General features: G+C 39.4%; 2 protein-coding genes across 2 annotated transcripts in view; both read right to left on the bottom strand.

Annotated features, from left to right (window-relative positions):
* The window catches only part of rabgap1l (RAB GTPase activating protein 1-like), a 121,299-nt gene that overhangs the window by 54,622 nt on the left and 47,026 nt on the right, over window positions 1-19,651 (bottom strand).
* gpr52 (G protein-coupled receptor 52) overlaps window positions 16,585-19,651 on the bottom strand; it is a 5,384-nt gene continuing 2,317 nt past the window's right edge. Inside the window, exon 1 of the mRNA XM_032526169.1 lies at window positions 16,585-19,651. This exon is cut by the window's right edge and continues 2,317 nt beyond it. Coding sequence (XP_032382060.1) covers window positions 18,987-19,651 — 665 coding nt within the window. The 3' untranslated portion in view covers window positions 16,585-18,986.

Below are 19,651 nucleotides of genomic sequence, written 5' to 3'. Positions count from 1 at the left end.
AATACCCAATAATAGCTGGCTCAAGCATTTTAGATGTAAGGACTTTTGCCGTTTCTAAAATGTTAAATTGCTTAAGCAGTTTGATGGCGTAACTAAAGGAAGGGTTCTAAAATTCTAAAAGGGCAAACTTCACTATATTCTGAAATTTTAGATAGTAAACAACTAGTAGATTGAAACTATATACTGTATATATAATAGAATAAGTGATCATGAAAATAATCGGAAGATGCAGCTCTAAACAGAAGGAACCTTAAGAAAAAAGCAGAAGTATTAAAAATAGCAGACAAACATCAATACACACAATAATGATGAGGTAAATAAAATATTTTTTGAGGATGGTAAACAGAATGCTGGTTATAAATGAAACTACACCAAAAAATGGTAGTAGAAAGCGCCAATTGTTGTAACTAAGCTGTGTCTGCTGCAATACTAGTAGAAGAAAGCAGTAAAAGGGCAGATGCTTGATGGGGGATATTTTAAATGTTAATCACTGCCATTGGGAATGGTGCCTTAATTTGTATTAAGCTTGAAGGAAATACGATGGAACACCTGTCATTTTATGATTAAAAAAAACCAATTTATTTAGGAGCTGGTACAGTTGCGTTGACACCGGAGTTGTTCCGTGTCAAGTGTTCTGCAGCTGACAACTTAAGTCCTCTGTCCACTTATTGTTTACCTTGCTGGCTATTAGGCTCTGTTAGCTTCCTCCTGTCTATAAAGGGAGGAAAGATGAAACCAGGGGACCTTTAGGGCTGCTGGTCACTCATTTGAGGCTAGCTCACATTGGTTACTAGTGACATTGGTGAAGTCTGGTCATGCTGCCCTGCTCAAAGAGTCCTGAGTATCAGGTGAAGAGGTCAAGTTTTTCCACTGGCAGAATATCCTGCTGTACCTACACTGGATCTACTACTACAGTATTCTGTGGTACAGTATCGGGACTCAGTAAGCCTGTACCTACATAGGGGAAAGAGAGCAGACATTTGCACTTTTTAAGGCTCCGAAACATATCTCAAGTACAGTAATAACCTTGCATCACTTGTCACCAGTAGTGCATAAATAAACATTTAAGAGATATAATTAGAGAACAAAAGAAAAATTTTAAATTTTACACCTTTATCGGGTACACCTGTACAGTCCAATGCAATCACTTGTTCTGCCATACGGTCTACTTTTATGTCCTTGTAGTCACTGTCATAGATATTTTAATTGTTAAGCATGTATTAATGCAAGTATTAAGGTTAGGGTCATTGTTAAATATGAGACACGTCAAGCACAAAGTGTAGTTAGGCCAGAAAAATTATGCAGACAGTGTGCTTCACTGCTTGAAAATTTTGCTTTAGAAACATGAGTCACTCTGTCCATCAACAAAACTGAATCCTGTCAAAATGTCCCTGAGAAAGATGATGAACCACCTACCTGCTCTCACATTATGAGTCTCTCTGAATAAGTGGTACTGTAGTTAAATGCTTAAAATGCAAATGTAGAACTTTAGAAGCAGCTCCATCTTTCTCCTCCAGTGAGCTCTCAAGTTACCCTTCTCTTCTGACAGTGTTATGTAACTCCCGGGTGTGGAAGGGGCCCACGGGTGCTCGCTTGTGAGCCCCTCGACAGAGAGGCAGCCATGCTTTGCTAAACCGATGAGGCGGCAGCAAAATACGCTGGGTTCAGACAGCTGAACACTCAGAGCCCACTAAGTCCTGAAGTGACAGCCCAGCCAATCAGAGAGGATGCTGTTAGCGTTAAACCACTGGAGGCAACCATGAAGACAGATTGCTGGGTACAAAGTCAAACTGTGTGTACAGAATAATTACAGATGGAGCACAGCTAGAGACAACACCTAAATGTTTTACTTAACAACTCCAGCAACAGCAGGTAGGCACACAGTGATTACTGGATTTGATAACTCAGCCCAAAGCTTAAGAGATGTTAAGGGTCATCTGAATTTAATGGTGTGATTGTTCACAGAAAAAAACAGCTTTTGTTTTGTCTTGCACGATATTATTGTATATACTGTGAAATGTTACCACTTTACAAGTCAGATTTTCCGAGGTCAAAGTCAGAAAACCTCCAAGTACCCCAGGCTCAAAATCCAACATGGTTGCCCCGTTCATCAACAGTTGTGAAAGCTGTGGTAACATACAGTTATTGGCACTTCTGTCCTATCTGTGGCTAGTTGTTACGCTGTTTGTATGCACAAAGAAACAGTGTAATGTGTTGTTATCAACTGGTATTGCAAACAATGGCTAACCTGGCTAGAGCTAACCCCACAATGAAAACTCTGGCTTGTAAATGGAACGCATTCACGTTGGGTGTGATATTATCCCAGCTCCGGCTTACAAGTTCAGAGGTAAATGAAACGCACTATTGTACTGTGGTAGTGAGCCCTTTAACATCTTTACTCTACTCTCTAAGTGATACAACAGAAGCACCAGGAATGAGCGGAGAACCCTCTTTGACTGCCTACTCAAGACACAGAGTGTGAGTGCAGTTGTATGACATCACACAGTAAAGTATAAAGACTGTACTTAAGGTTAAGACACTGTCTCTGACCACCGACAGACTGACTTTGAATTATGTCTTAGTCCAAATTTGTTAGCCCTATACAGCGATAGGATTTATCCACATTGTCTATCCCTACTGTATCCTTTGAAAAATTTAAAAAATTCCCAACATACACTATCTGACAGCAAAAATACTACGCTCTGTTGTACTCAATAGGATTGTAAAGGACAGGTTAGGTGAATGTGGGAATAAGCAGAGTGAGAAGGATTGTACCACCAAAGCGGCATTCCAGCATTGTTTACTGCAAGTAATAGGAATATTATGTTTAGTGGACAACTACCACTAAATATAACAATGAGAGGCTGCAGCACCCTGCTGGTGATTTAGGTGTGAGAGCTGAAGGAGAAGGGATGAGAGGGTCACAACAGTGTTAAACCAGCACAGGTTTCTGGACAATAGCTACTGAGAGACAATGCAAGTGAAAACATTCACGTTTTTAGGTTTTCCTTTTTCCCATTCAACTTTAGTTATTCATTCTCTAATCTCAGTCAGATAATGGGATCAATATTCTCCCCAACTTAATTGAATAAATTAAACAATGCACTTCAACACCATTTTCTCTGAAGGGAATGAGAAAACAAAAGCAAGGGCTGCACTGTCTGAGCCTGGCCTCGACATGAGTGGAGAATAGTGCATTATGGGCCATGCTAGACAACAAAGGCTGTGATAAACCAGCAGGATGGTATGTTAAAGAGCATGTCTGTTGCAGAGCTGCACCCTGGAACTCCTCCAGGCAAGAGTGCACATAAATTCAGAGCCTCCAAACTGGTTGGAAATTTCTACTTCAGTGTAAAGCAACATCATTTGTTTCATTATGGACATGAGCCATGTTAAAATGGAAGACAGATTATGGTAGAGAATGTAAAGAATCTATTTACAGTAGAAGAGAAGTACATATGATGAATTAATGGATAATTTCCTTAAAAAGGCAAACAGAGGAGGCAGGGTGACATTAGGGGAGAGAAAGAGGAGAGGGTTAGCTGAATGAGTGACAGCCAGAATATTAGCTTGCCTCTTCATTTTTTGGATGAATGGCAGCTCCTTCAATGGAAGACCAGTATTGAAAGTGTCAAACAGGCTTTGTTTAGATCACAAAACTTATGTAAAGCCCCTAAAAACAGAAAAGGAATAAGGAAAGAGTGCACATATACTCAAGGTTTATACCTCAATGCAGAAGTCCAGGGTTCAAATTTGACCTTTGATGATGTCCTGCATGTCTTCCCCCTCTCTCTCTCCTCTTTCTCACCTAAATGCCCTATCAAATAAAGGCGGAAAAGCCCAAAAAACAATCTTTAAAAAAAGAAAAAGAAAAGATATGAAATGATCTATACTGGGGTAGAAGACTTTGGCCTTATCACCCAACACTATGTCACATTCTCAGTCTGTATTTGGTTTTATTTCCTGCTTACATAAACATGTTGCAGCTTAAGGGTGCTCTAAGCAATGTCACGCGTGCAACATTTATTGTCACATACAGCAAACATCGCCTTACTATCCACAAGCTGCCTGCCCCCAGAACACACTGTAAAAAAAACGTGGTCTCTGTAGACAGCCCAGGGTCTACAAACGGCAACATAAACAAACTGTGCCCATCTGCACCATGAAGCATCCACAAACAGTGTTTCAGCGTTCCAGCCAATAACCAACAAGAAGGATTTGGGGGTGAGGGGGCGTTAGAGCGTGGAAGCACAGAAGGGAGGGGACGGGATGAGGAGGAGGGTGGGGCAAGCTAATCTTGTTTTGTTTGAAAATACTTTCAATGTCAACAAGAAGTAACGTCACCCAACATTGCTTAGAGCACCTTTCACACTTTGACTCATTTTTGCAAGAAGCCACTCGGGAAGCATAGAGCAAACTCTGCCAGTCTCAAGCAAGTCTCTGATGAAGGCATTTAAGCACCATGTGTTGCAGTAAACACTGGTTAGCCAAGGAGGTTTCCTGTGAACTTTGGATTTATGAAGATGGTGGCTGTAAAAGAAAAAACATGTTCTCAGCGAACCTTAAGGTAAATTAAATGTCTCAAGGAAAAGCATTCATTTCAACTGAGGCACCTTATGGCTTGCTAAAAATAAAACAAAACCGTTTAACCATGCCCTGTCTGACAAGTATTAAAAACATTGAATTAACTTTAAACCTTGGGATTTGGGGTGAAACGAGAGTTGGTCATTCTGAGGCTCAAGGAACATGACTGGGTCTTGGGATAAAAACACTCAGTCCTCTTAAAAATATATATAATCACATCACATTACTGAAGATTTTTTACATCTATGTACCAACAAAAAGCCTTGGTCCTCTCGTGCTTAAGGTTCCAAAGAAAGGTGCAAATTTAGATAAATGTTTTTTTCAGGCAAAACACTGACTGTAATATAACTTCAAAGTCTAGCCTTTAGTCAAAACATATTCCGACAGTGGGACGTAAAAACGGCACCACCCTTCTCTGCAGCCACACCTGGCTGCAACAAACTCTCTCTTCATTTCAGTGGGACACAGTAAGCTAATCTATTGGTGTGATATTCAGACGACGGCGGCCCGGTAATTAAAAACCAGCTCCCCCAGAGGCATTTGTCCTCTGAGGCATTTGGGGGGGGCGGCGCAGCTGGCCCGCCTGGCAATTCATCTGTCTCTGTATTGCTGCTGTGGCATTTTAATGGTCCAGCTGGATCTGCATTTCAATAAGCTGAGTTGTGAGTGCAGACGCAGTGTTCGGACTGAAAGCATAAAAGTGAAATGTCATTTTTCTTGCAGGGGAGATTGGTGACAAACAAAACTTGCACACATTTGTTTTTTGTTTTTAACATCTGGGAGGATTTGCTGCTTTTCTCTTTATCTCTGTATTGAACATCTTTGGGTTTCAGTTTCAAAATTAATTTGATGTCAGACTTGGGTTCTGGGGAATCATCTGACATTATATAGGACAAAAATATAGATTAATCAAAAACAGATTTGTTGATAATTAAATGATGATGAGATTAGTTACAGCCCTGAACTAAATTTTCATAGATCTCTTCTACAATTTGGAAAACAAGATGATAATTTACATTACTAAACTGAAGTTGACAAACTTCAACACCACCTCATCCTGTTCGGCACTTTCTAGATTGAGTCTGTGCCCCTTTCTGACACTTTCCACTGACTTCGCAAGGAGTAATGTACCCTCATTCTTGGGTTCTACTAGAATGTAATGTTACAATATATTCATTGTAGAACAATGTATTGGGGTGTACCTGAATGAGTATTTAGAAGATATACATGTATATTGCCACATGCAGCATCCTATGAAATGTTGGACGCATTTGCAAGTTGCAAAATACTTTTACTGAACTATGCAGAAAACAAAAAACAAACAAACAAATGTGCTGTACTGTTCCAGTCTGCATTTGGTAGGGAACACACACACACACACACACACACACACACACACACACACACACACACACACACACACACACACACACACACACACACACACACACACACACACACACACACACACACACACACACACACACACACACACACACACACACACACACACACACACACACACGTGATAGAGGTCAGTGGATAAAGAGCATCCCTCCAGATATCTGACATTTTATGTGTGTTGTGTTGTTTTACTGGAGGATATGAGTTGAGTCTCTGTTATGTGGGGACAGAAGGGACCCCAAGGGATGGTAGAGGTGAAGTGAGTGGAGTGTCAGACACTCAGCAGGTCACTCAATGAGAGAAGACTTGTTTACGGATGTGAGAAAGGTATTGTTGTATGTGCAGATAGGTCTTTGTAACAGACGGACAGAAGGACAGACAGACACTTTTAAACTTCCTTTTCTGTCTGCATTTCCCTTCCCCTGCATCTTCAAAATAAAACTAACATTAATGAATAATGAACATGTTGCTATTTTGGGGCCAATGTTAATTCCTTTAAATTGCGCTCTATTTATGAACTTCAAATGAACTTTGTGAAACCTCGTTGCTTTATCAGACTCAGCTCAGGGTTTCCATAGCGACACAGTGCCTCTTGAGTCCTGATGTTCAGTTGGGAAGAACCAGAGAGACAATCCACTGTAACCAAAGATGTAGTGCTTGATGGCCGGCACTCTGATCCATGGTTACATGGAAATCAAATATGAAGTATACTTAGAGTGAATCGATTTCAGTTTATTGAATGCAACCAAAGCGTAAACTATGATTTCTGTCCTAACATTGTATGTGCACAGTGTAGGAAACTATCCTAGACCTTGAAAAACAAATTTTGTTTTAAAAGTGCATAGCACATGCCAGTGCACACACGCCAGAAGATTTCACTCCAAGTACCAGCAACAGAGGCTCACAATTAATCGCACATTTTTATCTATTCTAAATGTCTGTTGATTTCTTTTTGTCGTATTATTTTTTTTCTCATTTTAATGCTCTTATGAACATAAAAAATTAGATTGGCTTGCTTTGTGCAAATGTATTTTTATTTATTTTTTTAACAATATTGGCATATAACCTACTGTAATGTTCAATTTTACACGTAACATTCTCACTTGGAGCAAATAATCTCTCACACAATGTAAAAAAGGGTGAAAAAATACTTTGACGAGGGAGCAAAGAATTCACATCACCTGTGTGATTGGCCATCAAGTGGTATTTCAGACTGGACGTGCTGCGATGATGACAAAACACACAGATCATTTTGGTCTTGACAATAGAACCATTTGGCAACTTTTAAAAAGTAAACTTTCCATTCAGAATCTTATTGGCATCCATTTTGGCGTCTCACGTTCGCCATCCACTCAAAACATAACGTTACTACTCTATGACCGTCTCGCAAGCCCAAACGTGTGTACGCCGTGCCTGTTGTTTTGTTTCCGGTCTAGTTAGATCCGGTGTGGTGTTATAGTTTTTGTAACGTTACTAGTTGTTGCAACAGCATGTGAGAAAAACTACAAAGTTTGCTAGGCCTATAAGAAGTTAATCTCGCGATAAAAAAATTGATGCTGTTAAAATTGGTTTGCGTTAACGCGGTTAATTAACGTGTTTAACTGACCGCACTAATATAAACCTAAAATCCATTCAAGAAAGATAAAAAAAAGCTGTATAGCCACTTGGTTCTTTCTCATCGTTTTTCATCAATTTTACCTTTTGTGGTGAAGAACCTGTTAAACTGGCAATGTGACACGTGTTGCATTGCATTGTATTGCACTTCTTTCTCAGCTGATTTACTGACTAACTGCAGAATTTATTCAATAACTAAAGCTCTGTTTTCTACTACAAGACGTTTTAAAGTGGCCAGTAATACAGTGAATTCCAGGTGAAGCCTCCCCGTGGTTTCCCTTCAGCTCTCATTGGCTACAGCTCCCCGGCAGAGTCTGAGACAGTTCCAAATATTTAGCCCGCTAGATATCTATGTGTCTCCAAGGCTCCAGGAAGCCTCTCGTCTCATGTTTTTGAACAGTTTACACATCATGCTCCAGCGCGTGCACATGAGTCCCGAGCCAATGCCAATTTGCTTCCAACATGGGGCTATTGTCGGTGGGAGGAATATCAGGGCTAAAGTCCTGTTGTGGGTACTTGCCATAACTGGCTGACTGACAGAGATATTCAGATGACACACTGGTCACACAGCCCAGCAAACACCAGACACAAATACCTTTTATTTTTATTCAGTCACTCCCCTCCTCCTTCCTTGGCAACAGTGGCAAGGCTAAATGCCACAGAGGGAGAACTAGCCATATCAACGATGGCCTCAGGCGAGCTGCTGGACCATCACTGCTAAATAACTACCTGACACAGACAGCCTTGGTGTGCTACTATGGGAAACTCTGCCTCAGGATAGAGAAAGGGAAAGGAAGAGCAGAAGAGGGGAGCTAGAAGGAGGGAGGAAGTATGCTGAGGAGCCAAGGGGGTAATTTGACTGTCTTATGGTATTTAATTCAGCTAAAATGCCCTCAGAGAGAAGTAGAGAAGCTGGCTGTACATCTGCTGGCAGAGCTTCAGTACCTGAGGTCTGCAGGGAGATTCATTGTAAAATTAAAAAACGTGTTTGTCCTCCAGTGTCTTCAAGGTTTCTTGTCTTTGTCCTCTATGTTTGAATAGCTAGAGCAAGAATATTGGTGCAAATTATGCTGAATCAAATTTGTAGGGATGAATGGAAAATAAATAAAATTAAATCTTTAGATGTTCCTTTTGTAAAGCAGAAAGGAAAAAGGATTGAAACAGTTCCAAAAGCCAATACTTTCAAATGAGAAAGAATGTGTGCGGTTCAAAGTGCCAGCTGTGGGGAGCTCAGTTGTCTGACAATGTTGACCACATTAGTGGAGAGGGGAGAATCCATCACAGCCTGAGACAGACCAGGATTCTTTTTCACACATAAAAACATAAAATTTCCACCTTCACTTTCATTTATCATTGCTTAAAAAGATACAACAAATGTTTAAGAATGAGTTAATTGCACACAAATTACTTAGTATATCACATTGACACCAAGTGAATTCCTTTCTATGAGCGGTATTAGCTGGCACTAAGGAGCAATAACAGCTTTTGACTGTCATGTCATGTTTTTCCTGTCAATGTAATTTTTAAATTGAAAATGGTAGATAGATTAATAATTGAAATAGATTATTACATTTAGTTGTGGTTAAGTTTAGCTTTTTGTTTGACTGACCTTTTCAAGTAGGAAATAATTTGGCTGGAAAATGACTTAGATTTAAAAAATGGTCAAAATGACCTAATTCCTGTACATTTACTGATGTTGAAATATTCAGTGTGTCTGATCCTGAAGCACTGAGGGATTGGAAAGATGGAGGAGAGAGATGTGGTGGTGTAGATCACTGCTGGCCGTTTATCAATCAAAGGTTGAATGATCAATACAGTGGTTCAAGTGAATCAATATCTTGCTGCTCAGTTCTGCCAATCTGTCTATATGTCTATTCTGTCGGACTCATCTTGTGCTTTTTAACCTGTTATATACGTACCTGGGCCTTGCTGCCAGAAGGCTGGCAGCAAGGCCAAGTTATAGAGGAGGCTGCCATCTCACACAGACAGTTTTGTTTTACTAGATTTTTAAGGCCTGTATTATTTATAATGTACTGTATTCCCTATCCCACACCCTTAAATCACAATGGCTACATGTATGTGACATAGGCAAGGTTGAAATATAAAGTTGGCCTTGAAGGACAAGTGGCAAACAACAAATTCCTTATTAGGTTAAAAATAACCATTGTTATTGGTAGCTGACCTGGTTGAGCATGCATCCCTGGTACTAAAGCTCAGTCCTTACTGCAGCGGCCCAGGTTCAATTTCGACCCGTGGCCCTTTGCTGTATGTCATCTCTCTCCCACTCTCCTATCTTCAGCTGTCCTATCCATTAAACACCAACATAGCCAATGTTGTCCCATTAAAGGTGAAAGTAACAACTTTGACCAAAAAGGATGAGGTTGGATTTCAAGAAATTGTTTTTGTTTTTTTAATATTTAAAATTGGTTGACTGGCTCATTAAATTTGCACTTACCTAACCTGCAATGCACAGGATTTTTTCTGGCAACAGACTGGAGCATTGCTTCATTGACGCATTGGAATTCATCAACAAGCTGAAAGATTTCTGGATAGAAGTGAATATAGACTGCATGGCACGGTCATATTTTTCATTTAATATTGTTAATATTAAGTTGATTGATTATGGACTATTGCTTTTTTAACACAGAAAGGACATGTGGCTGGTACAGTGAGTAACACAAGGACTTTTCTGTTTTTTCTTTCACTCTCCATACAGGGCTTAAAACATTATGAAGGGCTCGGAACTAATAGCATTCAGCGATCCTTTCAATTTTTTTTTCTCTCTCTTTCTTAATCTATCATAGCTTTGATTGAGGATACTGGTGTGTGGTGTAAACTATGTTTTACTTCAAATTGTTATTAAGCTACGTCTGCAGAATTCCCCTGTTACTTTCATAGTTTTTCCTTTTTTTGTTTATGAGGTATTTTGGGTTCAGATTATAGCAGTAGCTGGCGCTTTGCGCAACTTAATGTTGGATCAAGTTGTCTAAGCGTGGCAGGCGTTTTCTCGATGGTGTTGCTGCGCCAAGTAGCCTTGAAAGTGAGTGGTTCATGGACATATAATTTAGTGTTTAAAGTGGGAATTGGTTAGCACTCTTGACGGAGTATTTTAACTAAAAGTTTTGTTTTTTGTGTGGATGAAGAAGTTAAGGAGGCAGAAAAAGTTTTTTAAATTAGTATTTCTGAAAACAACTGGAGCAAACTTTCCCAGTTTAAATACAAATATAACAACTTATTATCTAAAAGAGTAGAATTCTCACAGTTTAGGGCCAGACAACGATTCTTTGAAGGAGGTGATAAGGCTGGGCGTATGCTAGCCAACTACATAAAACAGCAAGCACACTATGCTATTCCAGCACTACATGAGGGTGCGTTACACACAAGCCACAGAATCTATACAGCTCTGAATCATTGGCAGGTAGGGCTGAGACTAAGACTTTTCTACAGAACTTAGACCTCCCAACTTTGTCACCTGAACAGAAACAACTACTCGACAGACCGATAAATGATGTGGAAATTCAGGGCGTTATCATCAGGTCCCTGCCCACAGGCAAGGCACCTTGCCCTGATGGTTTTACGGCCGATTTCTATAAGTGCTTTGCTCCCAAACTGGCTCCATTGATGCTAGAAATGTATATGGATTCACTTTAAAAGGGTACATTGCCACCTACACTATCGCAGGCCCTCATTACACTTATACTGAAGGCGGATAATATCCCAATATCCTTGACTAATTACAATAGTTGTATCTTCTCAAAAACCTTGACAGTAGACTGAACAAGGTTGTTCTTCTGGTCCCCCCTGACCAGATTGGGTTCATATGCAACTGCCACTCCTCAGATAACCTACATCATCTGATTAACAAAATGTGGGCGGTTAGGGACGATGTATCTCCCACTGCGGCCCTGTCGCTGGATGCTGAAAATGCCTGTGACAGGGTCGAGTGGGAGTATTCATTTCTGGTTCTTGAACACATGGGTTTTGGGGGAGTTTTTCTTGGTCTCCTACGCTTAATCTATAAGGAGCCCACTACAGCTGTGACAACTAATAGCTGCACCTCCCCATATTTTAAACTACACACAGGCACTTGCCAGGGTGACCCTGTCTCCCCAGTCAGAAAGTCATGGGCCTAGTCGTGGCACTTTTGAAGTCGTTTATACCTATTACGAGACCCATCTTCAATAAAAGATGGTATTGCTTCAGTCAATGCTGAATGGGTCCAGACAGCTATCATGACTGGTAGGAAACTGATAGTCCAACGGTGGAAGTCAGATCATCCACCATCAATCACGCATTGGTACAATGCCCTGACTACAGTTGCTGCATACAAACGAGTATCCTTCACCCTGTTGGACAGGTTAGATTAGCACTACTCTAAATGGCAAAACTTTCTTCAATATATAAATGACCTTCAGTGATGAACTACAAGCTCAGCCCCTTCTTCCAACACAATACAATAGCTCTCTGTTTCATATTTCTAGTGCAGGCTCCTCCATATGTGTTTTATTTTTATTCCTATCTTGTTTTTTGTTTTGTTGTTGTTGTTACAGTGGTCTTGTCTGGTGTCTATGTGGGCATATTATGTGTATGCATGCACTGATGCATGAGTTGCCCTTTGTTTGTCTAGTTATGTGAGGAACATTTTCATGCTCCTTATTCATCACTAGTAACATGTATTAATGTTTAAAACCAATAAAAAGTGTCCAATCAAAAAAATAAAAAGAAAAGAGGGAAGAGAAAGCCTTCAGTTTATACACAATGCATAAGAATCATGTATATGCTAGCAAATACAAACAATAAACCCACTATTAATTACATTATCTTAATGCAGCATAACTATAGCCTGTTAATAATGCACCTAAAATACAATTGTGAGCAAGGGTGTTCAACAATTGCCATTATATCGAATCAACAGACAGGTGCACCCTAGCTAACAGGTGAAGAAAAAAAAAAAATAAAAATCACTAGCTAACTTTTAAATTTGCCAGAACTATAGACCAATGCAACAACTGGCTTAAATTAATTGACAACATAAGTTATACGACTTACAGTTCTCAAGGACTCACACACACACAATCTCAACTGATTATCCTCTGGACAGCTAGTCTCTTTTTCTTTACTCACTTTTATCTCTGTGTGGCGTGCGTGCCCGCTTGCAGTGTGAGGCGTGTGTCCGCGCTATTCTCCGAGATGCACTCCCAATCATGCACTCACAAAAATGTAAGGAGTAGAAAGTACCGATATTTGTGGTACAATGTAAGGACTAAAAGTAAAATGTCACCACAAAAAAAAAAAAAGTAAAAATAGCAGAAAAATCTATGAATCCAACGGACTTTGCTAATTCACTGGTAACCGTGAGGTTGGCATTTATATTTTTGGTGAAAAACTATTGGAAGAATTGAATCACAGAAAAACTAGAGTCTTAGGCTCAATCTTGTTAATGGATAAATAAATGTGTAACATTACATATTGTAAGAGCACACAATCACCTGTGCCTAGATCAACACCTGTCAACTACCAGGCCACAGTCGCAGCCTACATTTTCAAAGACTGACTGAGGCCATGCAAGATGTATGAGGGTGTGTTGGTGTGTGGATGCATGAGTGTGTCCTCCTTACGCCATCAAAGGCTTTCAGTGGGCGCCACAAGCTTCCAGCATTAGCACACAGGGGCAGGAACTGGCTTCCCCTCCAATTATGACTTCCCCACCTCAAAAGGCGGTCAGGTGGTCCTTTCTCAATCAGGACGGAAAGAGGAGGAGGAAAGTGGCAGGTTGGAAGGGGGAAGTGGAAGTGAGGAGAGTGCTGCCATTTGTGGAAATGAAAGGGAATTCCTGATTTAGTGTCATCCATGAATATTGAGCAGGCCTGGACCAGTAAGCTAGTCTTGGTTTGGCTGAATAGTCAGTGTGGATGAAATGCTTTTTAGTAGGAGGAAAAATATAGATTGTCGCTCCAAAACTAGATATGAAACAGAACAAAAAACTGGTAAAGCATCCAAAAAAAGCCTGCTCTTAAACATGGCTGCTGGCATGAAAACACAACATTAAAAATGACTCAATATTGTATAATAAAATAGTTAAAAGGCAATGTGCCATTGATCAATCTTTTTTAATGCAATGAGAATATTTAATAGCCCTGTGCTAGAACAGTTCAATCATTATTTTAATAATAATTTTTCAACTTTTACATTTTTTAGTGAAATATACAGTATTTTACCTGCATTTTACCTATATCCTCCTAATCATCATTCTTCATCCTTATTCTCTCTCTTGCTTCTTCCCTCTTTTCCTTCTCCAAACATCCTCCTTTTACCACCTTACTCAACCTCTCCCTCATCTGCCTCCTTCCTGATCCTCCTTTTTCCTATCATCTTGTTCTTCTCATTTAGGCAGTCTACTTAACCACTTCACCTTCTTACCATTTTTTCTCTCTCTAACCAGTTCCTTGCCATTATATGTTGTTCAATCTTCTTCCAGTACCGTCTTCCATCCCCTCTTTCTCGTCTCTCCACTAAGCTACTCTGTGAAGACAGTGGGGTTTTGGATGTTTCAAAGCTTGTCTGGAATCTAAAAAGGTTGAGTGCATGAATTTCAATGGCCAATTTAAGACCAAGAACAAGGGATCAGGCTCTATAATGAGGATACTGTTCACACAGAGAGATGGCACGATGGTGTGCATTACCTCCCAATGGCACTAAAGGAAAGGTTAACCTGCTGCAAAGTTGGTACCGAGCAAATGCCACCTTATCAGCCATCTGTTGGCTCGGATGAAAATGAAATTTTTGCTTTGCTCCTAATGGAGTTTGAGCAACTGTCAGATTTTTTGACTGATATACAGTATGATCAACAGGAAAATTACAATAGAGACCACTTGTTTAGGCATTATTCTCTGATAAGAGGCTGGTAAAATAGAGGGTGGCAAATTTGATCCCAGATCCGTTTTCTCCACAAACGGGGCCACATTGCTTAAACATTTGATCTGCTCATTAGACCTACATCATTATGGATCCACACATGCATGCTTACTTCTGTGATTATTACACATTTATTACAATTCAAAAGTAACAAACTCAAACTGTCAAACTGCCCCAATCTCCATTCTCCTTATTACTACTTAAGACAGGTGCCAAGTGGAAACAAATGAGGGTGAATCTGGAGAGTTCCACTGGTTATGAATGAAAGCTGGATAATTAGTGACTGTTGCTACATAAACACAAACACTTCACAGAAGAAACTACACATAAGTGAATGTCTATTATTTTCACCTTTATTCGGTTGGCAGCAACAACAAAACCATACTGTAGTCTTTGACAAAATTTCAAAATAAAAAAATAGATACTATGTAATTTAAAACACTCTGCTTCCTATTCAAAACATCAGCAGCCTAGTTGATTTAACACAAATGGGTGCGCCAAACCTTTGTCAGTTTGTCTGATTTTTTTTGGCTGTACAGCAGATTAAAAACAGATACACACACACACTTTACATACAGTATACCCATATACAGTATATTGTGTAAAGTTTAAAACATAACTTAATAAATAAATACATATTATCCTGTAATTAATAAAAGTATTTACTAAAAGCCCAGATCAATTCACTTGTTTGAACAAGGTAACAGTTTTGATTATCTACCACTTCAGTTTGGTCAGTGTGATACAGACACATATAAACCTTTTTTTTTTCAATTTTTTTTTAAAGTATTCATTCAGTGACTCTTGGATTTTTTTAAACCTTGAGCCAAGACACGCATTTTACATAACCCGCTACAAAAAAGCCCACCAAGGAATTAATATTTGTGCAATTTCTGACCAAATGCTATAATCTCCACTTGAATGGTAAATTCCAACTTTTACATTATATGGTTACAACTGAGCTATTTTATTTTAGGCTATTACATAACTTTGCTTTTTCCTGTCTTATATGTTGATGTGTTGTTATTTGTCACCACATTGTGAAGATATTACCACTCTTATTCAGACCCTATACATACCTTCTACTATCCCACTGCACTATGCTCCAAAAGAGCACCACAAGTACAAGCTATCAAAAAAGTATCGATGTAAGTCTATTATTTGACACAGCTATGCTGTGCTTCCCTACTATTATTTCATATATATGCCAGGTCATATGGCTATAGAAGGGAATTCACAAGACTAAGACAACTCTGCTGTCTCCTCTTATCTTACAGATATGATATAGACATCAGATTGTAGAACATGTACCCATTTGAAGGCCAAAGTCATGTCAACTGTGATAAACAAATGACTTGACCTATTCTTGGTTCAAGTGGAAACTCTTCCAAAATCAGTCATGGAAAACTAAATGCAACGATAATGTACCTTCTGATGTGTAAACAGTCATAAGGTATGTTCATGTAGCTGGAAAAAATTTTTTTTTTAAAAGTGCAGCATGTCCATGTAACAGTAACGTTTCAACATCTTTTTCACTTTTTCTACAAAATACATCTTTAGGCACGTAAACAGAAGAATCTGTAATGCAATAAAGCTGCATTAAGCAATATTTTTATACTATAACTTAATTAAACAACTCCTTGCTCTGCTGAAGGGTGATGAAAATTGATGATTCCACCAAGAATCAACATCCCATACTGCATCTTCAACCAGTTGCTTTTTCCTCACAGTTACCTTAATTATTTGAACTAACAAAACAAAAACAATGCTGGCTCATACAGCACAGATTATGGGCAGCCATTTCCAGCACTTGATTATTTCAAGTTGACTGTAGGCTACATGCCTCATGCGAAACTGAAGAGAGCCAAAGTAACCAAATGGCTGGTAAAGAAAGAAGACCATGTAGATGACCCAAAAGAGACAGATATTTTCTGTTGATGATTTTGGTTTACCAAACCTTGAATTAAACACAGTATTGTACTTACATTCATCAGAATGGCCAGAAAGACTCTTAAATAGAATAATCATAGCCGTTTTTGCTGGATGTCAAGTTTCTTGCCACTAAAATAAGATAAAAGTCTCAGAGGCATTTTTGCCTCTAGTGTTAAAAAATCATTTAATGCAGCTTTAAAACGAGGGAATGACTTACACAGCCTACTGTTATCAGCATAGAATGCAGTTACAATATCAAGGGGCTAGGTTTGCTGTGTCACTTTGTCTCTAGCATGGACAAATATACACTACAAGCAGGGCATAAACCACAGATGACACTAATATGTGAGCAAAGAGACATCAGTAAGATATTGGCTATAATATGTGGCTGTATTTATGTGAATAGAATTATGCTTTGACACTGATCCAATGATTAAGACCATATTACTGGATAAGATGATGAGAATCATAACCAAAGGCAGTTTGTGGGTTGCTTTAACAACACATCCTCTGCACTTTGTATATCAAAAGCCCCGGATTCAAAAAGAATTGCTGATTCAAAACTCAGAAACAGCTGAAAGAGAGACATTAAAAGTAATGATTGTCCGGCCAATATTTAAAAAAAAAAAAACTCCACAAGATAAGCTGCTGATAGACTTAAACCTTTTATCACAACAAAGCATGTAATTTCAGATCAGTTCATTTTTCACCTCACAATGACCTCCAGACAGATCAGATCACGTTAACCTGAGCCCTGTGCACCACTGCTGGGAAATAAAATCCACTATCATCTTTGACAAAGATGACCAAACCAAAACCAGCCTACTAATAAGGTCTACACTGCCACTACTATCATTTTTCTTACCTATAAGCGACTCAGCGAGGTTTAAAGAAACACCCAAGATGTTCATCTGAAAAATAATATTCTCAATTCAGCTCAATTACAGATTTTTGTTTCTAAACTAAACCTAATGCGTTAAAACAATAGTGAAATTCATAATTAGATAATGCTGTTTTTTACTTTCTTGTTTGTTCCTTATCCAATACACTGTACATGGCCCTACATATACAGTGTGGGATGTGATATTTATTTGCTGGTTAGAAATGGCATGAGCGCTCATGCATTAAACTGTTAGCAGAATACTCATAACACAGCTATATCAGGAATGCCACACCAGTGGTGGGAATGCTGCTGATAATGGGCTATTTCATTAGCGCAAGGAGGGACTTTGGCAAAAAACTATGTGCTATCTACCACAGGTATCAGTTTACTGCCTTCCATATAAAGACCTCAGTGTCAAACTGATACATCCTTTGTATGAATTCTGGAAAACAAGTGCTTTGTAGAAGGGGTGCACCAAACATTTGCCGACCAACCATAATCATCTAATATTTAAATTGGTAAACAATATAAGCAGCATGTCAACTGTGGAAATCATCATCAACCATCTACATTATATATTAGTAACCATGTTGAGTCAAATGAAAACCAAATAAATTCTTGTTTTGGGGGTTTTAATTTGATTTAAAGGTTTCAACACTCTTTTTATAAGTTTAGATATGTTACAGTCCTTGCTCTAATGCTGTGACGTAGGAGTATGCAGAGCTATCTAAACAGTGGTATATTCCAGTTTTACTAATTAAGATAATGCGTTACCTGTACATTATGTACCCTATTTTACAGAATGTCTAAGTAAACAACTTTATCCAGATTTCAACCTACTGTTAGATCGTTGATTGGGTAATCAATTTAATTATAGAAAGGCCAATGATTTTATTTATAGAAAGAAAATGTGTCAGAACACCATTGCTTTTTGCATCTCTCTCCACCTGCAAACATTATGTTTACAGAATCCACATGAAATACTTCAGCAGAAATTGACAGCGCACTTTCCTTTAGAAAACAGTCAAGGCCATATGCCATCTGGTATTTATCAGCACCACAATGGCTGTGGTCATTGTCACCTTGTGTGTTTATACAGATAAAAAGTCAAATATTCATTTACCACTGTTAAACAGGTTTATGAGCACAAGTAAGTCTAGGTTATCTAGTTTCTGCTAATGACAGTCATAGAAAGTACGGAAACATTGGATAAAAGGTTGATCCAATTCACAACCACGGACAAAATTTAACAGGCATGAAAAAGTGTGGTCACATTTGATTATCGAGAGGATATTTTTGAATTTTTTGGAGTCTTCCTACTATGTCTGACCTGGCTGATGACATACAGTGAGATGTAAAGACTAAGAAAGCCATGGCAAGACTACTCTCTGTATGATCCAAAGCCATGTCACATACCACAGAATAAAAAACATCACAAAGTGCCCATATCATTAGATCTCTGTTTAGACACTGCACAAATCTCCTTGAAAAGCTTGTAATGCAATAAATGATTGGTGTCAGCTGACAGGCCGATACAACAGAAATTGTTTTCAGCTTGCCTAAGCTGAGCCAATGTTTTTTAAAGTTAACAAGCTGCTAAGCTTGTAAAGATTCTTGTTCCCCATTTGTCAATCCCAGCAGTAAAGCCATCCCTTCAGATGGAGCATGAGTTTGCCCTCTTCCTTGGTTTAGGCTCCCCAAAGTCCCCGTCATCGGCCCCGCAGTGGCTAAACGAGCAAATTGTTTGCGAGAGCCTACGCATGCCCAGGCGGAACACACTATTAGAAAGGCTGTAGATGACACAGTTGCAAAAGCTGTTGCTTATGGCCAGCCAGGTGGTGATGAAGGAGAGAGCAGGGTTATCAAGCACATGAGAGCTTTCTAGCAGGAAGTAGATTATGTAGGGCAGCCAAAGCATGTAGAAAACGCTGGTGATGCGAAACAGCACCATCGCATAGCGCCGATCTGGTCCATGTCCTCCATGATGCCCACCACCACTCCCCTCACCAGCCTCCATCTCCTGGCTGGGGAAACGTGCCCGCCGTTCACTGATCTCCCTATTGTGCTGCTGGCAAATGCGAAAGATATGGTAATAGGTAAAACACACCACAAGTGCAGCAGGCGCATAAAGCATACACACCACAAATCCTGTAAAGAGGGCAGAGGTGGGCCAAGAGTGAGCACACCACTCAAAAATGTCCCCATGATAGCCTGGCTTACCCCACCCAAAGAAGGAGGGCAAGAAAACCAAGCTAGAGTAGACCCAGATTAGGGTAATACACCCTCGAAGCCGGCATGGCGTCACCAGCTGGTTGTAAG

This window comes from Etheostoma spectabile, chromosome 9, assembly GCF_008692095.1.
Source record: "Etheostoma spectabile isolate EspeVRDwgs_2016 chromosome 9, UIUC_Espe_1.0, whole genome shotgun sequence".
NCBI classification, from domain to species: Eukaryota; Metazoa; Chordata; class Actinopteri; order Perciformes; family Percidae; genus Etheostoma; species Etheostoma spectabile.
Note: the sequence above shows the minus strand (reverse complement) of the source record. Positions and strands in the feature narration are given on the sequence as shown.